Source organism: Bombina bombina, chromosome 2, assembly GCF_027579735.1.
Source record: "Bombina bombina isolate aBomBom1 chromosome 2, aBomBom1.pri, whole genome shotgun sequence".
Lineage (NCBI taxonomy): Eukaryota > Metazoa > Chordata > Amphibia > Anura > Bombinatoridae > Bombina > Bombina bombina.
Window position 1 is genome coordinate 435,649,982 of NC_069500.1, and position 7,399 is coordinate 435,657,380.

General features: G+C 33.9%; 1 protein-coding gene across 1 annotated transcript in view; it reads right to left on the reverse strand.

Annotated features, from left to right (window-relative positions):
* Window positions 1-1,839: 1,839 nt before the first annotated feature.
* LOC128649021 (hydroxysteroid 11-beta-dehydrogenase 1-like protein A) overlaps window positions 1,840-7,399 on the reverse strand; it is a 47,988-nt gene continuing 42,428 nt past the window's right edge. Inside the window, exons 6-7 of the mRNA XM_053702052.1 lie at window positions 4,707-4,850; window positions 1,840-2,076 (exon numbers count right to left, since the gene is read on the reverse strand). Coding sequence (XP_053558027.1) covers window positions 1,859-2,076; window positions 4,707-4,850 — 362 coding nt within the window. The 3' untranslated portion in view covers window positions 1,840-1,858. The remainder of the gene's footprint in view (window positions 2,077-4,706; window positions 4,851-7,399) is intronic.

Consider the following 7,399-nt stretch of genomic DNA (forward strand, 5'->3'; position numbering starts at 1 on the left):
TAAGCAGGAGCGATATTGGCTTTATCGCAGCTGTTTGCGCTTCGGATGTAGTGCTTATATTACAAGTTGAAAGTAAATGCAATCAATTGAGTGCAATTGAAGTTAACGCAAGTTAGGATAGCGTAACTTCAGAGATCTGGTTAACTGTTTCATGGAACAAAAAAGTGTCACAAAACACATAAAAAATACATTACAAAGTACAGTTACACTTATAATAAAACTATCTAAGAAAAATTATTTTTAAAAAAATTGCACAAAAAAGTTATAAGGGCTCAAAGATATGAGGTCTTAGTTGTTAGAAGAAAAAAAAATTGCCAGGCAAAGGGCATTAAAGGAATAGTCTAGTCAAAATTAAAATTTTATGAATCAGATAGAGGATGCAATTTTAAGCACCTTTTTAATTTACTCCTATTATCAAATTTTCTTCGTTCTCTTGGTATCTTTTTTTGAAAAAACAAGAATGTAAGCTTAGGAGCCAGCCCATTTTTTATTCAGACATGGGTAGCACTTTCTGATTGCTGTCTAAATGAAGCCACCAATCAGCAAGCGCTACCCAGTTGCTGAACCAATAATGGGCCGGTTCGTAAGCCAAATAAAAATACCAAGAGAACAAAGAAAAATTGATAACAGGAGAAAATTAGAAATATACATGTCTATATATGTATATACTGTATATGTGAATGTATATATATATATATATATATATATATATATATATATATATATATATATATATACACACAGAACTTTTTTGTGTTGGTACTCACTGGTACTGAGTACACCCACTTCTGCCAATTCATACAAAGTAATATTTTTAATATTTTCACAAGTGGGGGCTGCAAAATACATCAAGCATTGTAAATAATTTTGTACCTTTGCTTTTCTCAAAGTTACTGAGCATAATATATCAATCAAAAATCAATGAGTACCGGCACATTTTTTTTACGAAAAAAGCACTGTGTATATATATATATATATATATATATATATATATATATATATATATATACACACACACATGATTATATATAGGTATAGCTGTACCAATACATAGAACATATTCTGCATATCTGCACACGTATGAATATATATATTCATACGTGTGCAGATATGCAGAATATGTTTTATGTATTGGTACACCTATACCTATATATAATCATGTGTGTGTATATATATATATATAAATATATATGTGTGCAGATATATATAGAAATATGTATTTATGAATAAATAGAACATATTCTGCTATGTGAAGAACATTGGAATGTGAAATATTAATATTTTCATTTCGGGATAGCGCACTTGAGAATATGCAATCGGATTTGTGCGCGAGTAGGGTGTTAGTTTTTTCCTACTTTTTGCTCCATTGACTTCTATTGGGGAATACGTTAATGCAAAGAAATTAGCACTATTGAGTGCTTACACGGCTACTGAGTGTTTCTATTCTTGCACTCATATTACAAGTCATCTCTCTCTCTCTCTCTCTATATATATATATAGTATATACGGTATGTATATATATATATATATATATATATATATATATAGATAATATATATATATATATATATATATATATATATATATAGAGAGAGAGAGAGAGAGAGAGAGAGAGAGAGAGAGAGAGAGAGAGAGAGAGAGAGATAAAAAAAAATTCTGAGTGAATTAATTTTTTTACCCACAAAACTGGTGAAAACAAAATGTAGATATTCTATTTATTGAAGCAAAAATATATATTTCTGTAAATACAAACTGAAAATGTGCAGCAGTTTAACATCATTTAGGGCAGAATAAGATAGATAGATAGACATATTTTCCTACATAAAATCTATAAGTCAGTTATATATACAAACACTTTTTATTGTGTTATATTTTCTAGGACATAGAATTTATCTAGTATTTTCCCCACCAACCCTGGAGCCCAATCTCTTAATAAGACAAATAACCTAATGCCCCAGTATGGGTAAAACAGCTCCGGCTGTCTCAGGACACCTGCTTTGACCACTTCAAAAGCACATTCCTCTTTAGGCGAAGCCACCATGGTCACTTTGTCACCAACTTTCCTTAAAGCACTTTCTGTTGGTGGGAAAAAAAAAAAAACATTTTTAGAATGGGGTTTCCAACTGACAAACCAATGCATTGAGATATTTTAACCAAAGAGTTTCAGTCATTTTTTTAAGGGAATGTGTATGTAAGTGTATATATGCAGTAGGCTAAAAAAAAATACAGTGGCAACATGCAGCAGGAGAATGTGTTTTTTTTGTACACACAAGGTGCAAATCATTTTAAAAATGGTGGTTCACTGGTATCAAAAGAGTGACTCAGGTTTATGCTGATGCTTAGATGTAAAAACTCTGGGGGCCATTTGCCGCCTCTTAACCCCTCTATATGCCTATACAGAATCAGTAATTTGCTACACCCGTGCTAACCTAGCGCACGGGTGTTTAGAAAGTGCGCACAACTGTCAGCCACAAGTTTTAATGTTTTAGTAACAGCATATATCTTTTTCTGTTTTATGCTAACATATGTTTTCCTGACCTCCGCAGTACCCGCGCTAAATACAGAGCTTAGGTACTCAGGGGAGGAATAGCATGGAGTTATGTGTAGAGCAGAGCTAACACTAGTGGTCAAACGTTCATTTTATGTATTTATTTATTTATTTTAAAATATTCAAAATTGGCTAATCCCCCGGGCGCCTGCGGAGCGCAGTGCACAGGCTTTTTGAGAGGACAGGAATTGTTTAGGAGGGGCAGCTTTGCAGGTTGAGCTGTCTCTGCTGCGGTCCTGCAGAGATAATGCAAAGGAACAGGCGACAGAAGAGCAGGAATGGGGATCCCCAAAACTGAGAGGGTGATTGTTTTAAATATGATATGATTTACTGTTCTCCCTTCATCTGCAAACAGCTGGACCAAACTGTTCCTTATTTCTGTGGGACCTTATTTTGTTCATTACAGAAGTTACGTTTTAACATCTGCAGCTGACAAGGCTAAACAAGTGGCAAATATCAAACAAATTCATCAAGTGTCACAGTATAACACACTGTATTTTATCCTTATGACAAGTAAAATAATTGGGGTCATGTTGATTTACTCATCTCTGAATGAACATTATTAATAACGTTTTACTTATGTGACTTTCAAAGTAGGAAAGTGTGTGTTTGTCTATCTATGAGTGCATGTGTATGAGTGTAGGTATGAGTGTTTGTGTGTGTATGTATATATGAGTGAGTGTAATTGAGTGCATGTGTGTGTATTTTTATATGAGTGTATATGTGTATAAATGTATATAAATGTATGAGTGTATTTTTGTAAGAGTCTGCATGTTTGTGAGACTGCTTTTGTGAGAGTGTGTTTGTGAGAGAATGTGAGTGTGTTTTTGTGAAAGTGTTTAAGTATGTATGCGTTAGAGTATGTATGTGTGTGTGAGAGTGTGTGCGTGTGTGAGAGCGTGTGCGTGTGTGAGAATGTGCGTCTTTTTTGTGAGAATGTGAGTGTGTATGTATGTATGAAAGAATATGCATTTGTGAAAGTGTGTTTGTGAGAGTGTATGTGAGAGAAAGTGTTTGTGAGAGTGAGAGAATAAGTGTGTGAGAATGTTTTTTGTGTGTGTTTTTTTGAGATTTTGAGTGTTTAAGTATGTATGAGAGAGTGAGCATGGCTGCATGCATGAGAGTGTGTTTATGAGAAAATGTGTGTGTTTTTGTGAGTGTGTAAGTATGTATGTGAGAGAGAGAGAGAGAAAGAGAGAGAGTGTTTGTGAGATTGATTGTAAGCGAGAATGTGTGTTTTTTTGTGAGAGTTTGCAAAAATATGTGTGTTTGTGAGATTATGAGGGTGCATATGTGAGTGTTTGTTGTGAGAAAGTGAGTGTGTTTTTGTGAGTGTGTGTATGCATGTATATGTGAGAGAGAGTGTGAGTGTATGTGTGAGAGACTGAATTTGTATGAGGGTGTTTGTGAGAGAGTGAGAGATTATGTGTTTTTGTGTTTGTGAGCGCAAGAGAGTGTTTGTAAAATAATGTGTGTGTGTTGTGTTTTTTGTGAGTGTGGGTGAGTGAGTTTATTTGTTTGTGAGTGTAAATGTTTGTGTGAGAAAAGTATATGAGTTTGTGAATGTCTATGTGCGAGTTTGTGTAAGTGTGTTATTACCTATACAACTTTTTTTCATGTTTGACTATACTCAAAAATCAAGTGCAAACACATTTTAGTTACATGAGCATAAATAGCACAGGTAAAAAAAAAAATGCACAGTGCTCAAAAAAACAAGAGGGAACATTGCCCATGGCTATTTAGGTCAGGCTTTTGGATGAATAGAAAACAGTATTTTAGGCATCAGTCATTTATCATAATCTTGTACCACTGATTCTAATAAGGAGACTGTACTTGATTCATTTATAGCTGATAAAGAAAAGAAAGTTTAATTTTTTTTACTCTGTTTCCAACTGTGCTATTTTGAAACGGGAAATCAGTGTTAGCTCTAAACTATAAAATGTAGCTGCTAACAAAGGTTACCAGATAGCTTTACATGTCAGGGTCATTACTAAAAAGGCCATTACTAGCTATTTGTCATTCTTGCTTATTCTTATTTAAATATCCAGATGTTCCCCACTTAACATCTTCCATATTGATCATATGACATCTGTGAGAATCTGGGCTACAATAAAGATTTTTGCCCCTTAGAGATTCTCCCTTAGATCCATGTGCTCACCTGTATCAATATAACCCAGCACAGCCACGGTCACAGATACATTCTGGTCACGCAGTGAAAACTCTCTACGAAGCGAGCTGTAAAATCCTTCCAGTGCAAACTTGGATGCACAATAAGTAGCAGTAAAAGGTGCTCCTATACGTCCTGTACAGAATTAAAATAGCTCTTAGAAGACAAACAAGAAGGTACATGAAATATCAGAAGATACTTTTTTTTCTAGTGAGGTTTATGAGAATTTCAGATTTAACTGTACAGTATTTAAGTACATAACATGTAACGATAAATGTGTGTATAGATAGATATATATATACACACACAAACATATAAATATATATATAAATATATATATATAAATAATTATATATATATATATATATATATATATCACTGTAGTCAATGGAAAAAAGTTTTTTTCTACTCTCTATTTTCCTCAACGCCCAGGATTGATGGACTAGTGGAAGTTTGAAGCCCTCCGGTTAGAAATAGAAAACAAGCTGATTGACCATACCTTATCTAACAAACACCTAGATTCTGAGGTTTGCGCTAAACAGGGTGCGAAACGAATACAAAAAATTTGTGTTATTTCGCCCTCCATAGCGCTGCCATTACGAGTTACTGAAATGCCTCCATGTGCGTGCGATATGGTGGAGTTAAACTCCGCAAAGGGCTGCTTTGACGTGCTCGTGCACACTTTCCCCCATAGATATCAATGGGAAGAGAGTGTTAGAAAACACCTACGATTATCAAAAATAAAAACAATTACACCTAATCTAATAGCCCTATAAAAATAAAAAGCCCCCCCCAAAATAAAAACACCCCCTAGCCTACAATTAACTACCAATAACCCTTAAAAGGGCATTGCCCCAAGTTAAACAGCTCTTTTACCTGTAAAAAAAAAGTCCCCCAAAATAATAAAACCTAACTCTAATAAACCTAAGCTACCCATTGCCCCCTAAAGGGGCATTTGTATGGGCATAGCCTTAGTATTTTTTAGAGTTAGGTTTTTTATTTTGGGGGGTTGGTTTTACTGTTGGGGGACTTTGTATTTTTTTAAAGGCAAAAGAGCTGTTTAACTTAGGGCAATGCCCTACAAAAGACCCTTTAAAGGGCTATTGGTAGTTTATTGTAGGTTAGGGGATGTTTTTATATTGGGGGGGCTGTTTTATTTTTATAGGGCTATTAGATTAGATGTAATTTGTTTTTATTTTTGATAATTTTGTTTATTATTTTTGATAATTTTGTTTATTATTTTTTGTAAGCTTAGTGGTTTTTATTTTTCGTAATTTAGTGTTTATTATTTTTTGTAATTTTAGATTTTTTAATTTTTCTCGTAGTGTTAGGTTTTTTTTTTAATTTGTAATTTAGATTTTTTAATTGGTAAGGTTAGGTTAATTTATAGTTTAATGGTAGGTTTATTTTTATTTCACAGGTAAGTTTTTATTTATTTAAATATAGTTATATTGTAATTTTAATTTAAAGTTAGGGGAGTGTTAGGTTTAGGGGTGAATAGTTCAATTAAGTGTTTTGAGTTGTGGGGGGCTGGCGGTTTAGGGGTTAATAGGTTTATTTAGTTGTGGAGATGTGGGAGGCCAGAGGTTTAGGGGTTAATAGCTTTATTATAGTGTCAGCGATGTCGGGGAGCGGTGGAATAGGGGTTAATTTTATTATAGTGATGGTGATGTTGGGAAGTGGCAGAATAGGGGGTTAATCATTTTTATTAGTGCCAGCGATGTCGGGAGCGGCAGATTAGGGGTTAATAAATGTATTTAATAGTTGCAATGTGGATGGGCAGCAGATTAGGGGTTAATAGGTTTAATATAGTGTTTTTGCAATGCAGGAGGGTGGTGGTTTAGGGGTTAATAGGTAGTTTATGGGTGTTAGTGTACTTAGTAACACTTTAGTTATGAGTTTTGTGAGACATTTTTGTTACACAAAACTCATAACTACTGGTTTCAGATGGCGTTATGGATTGTGTCAGTATAGGCTGTAACGCAATATTTTTAGCCTTACCGCACAACCTGTAATACTGGCGCTATGAAATGGACGTTGCGTTAGAGGCTAAAATGTTGGCGGTATAGCTATACCGACACGACTCGCAATAGCTGCGTTACTGCTTTTACGCTGAAATTGCCATTTTTTCAGCGTTAAAAGCCGTAACGCAAAACTCGTAATCTAGGTGAAATATAGCAATGTATTTGTTGTACTATTACATATATTACAATATACTGTAATTATTTATACAATTGTTTACATTTTAAATCTTATGTGATAAAAGCTTGATTTAACCTGATCTATCAAAAGTCTATTAGCCTAAATTATTTTTTTGTCTCAGATTTTGATTTGGGGAGCTAGCCTGGCTATGATGGGTTGGCACTCCATAATCAATACATAGAGGCTCCTACAATATAATTATTAATGTCAACTTTTATATAACTATAAGAGCTATGCCAATATGTAATTATGTTAGATCTAACAAAACAACTGACTGATCATATCTGATCTAAGAAATATCTATCAAATTAAATAACTTTTGTCCAATTTTTTGTTGTTGAAGGGGGGGCTGATGACAGGTTAGCCCCCTCCAAATAATTGTTAATATCAGCTTTTCCTTGTTAGTTCTAACATAATATACACTCAATATAACAAAGATATATCAGCCTGAATAATTTTTTGTCTGAAATTTTGATTTGGGG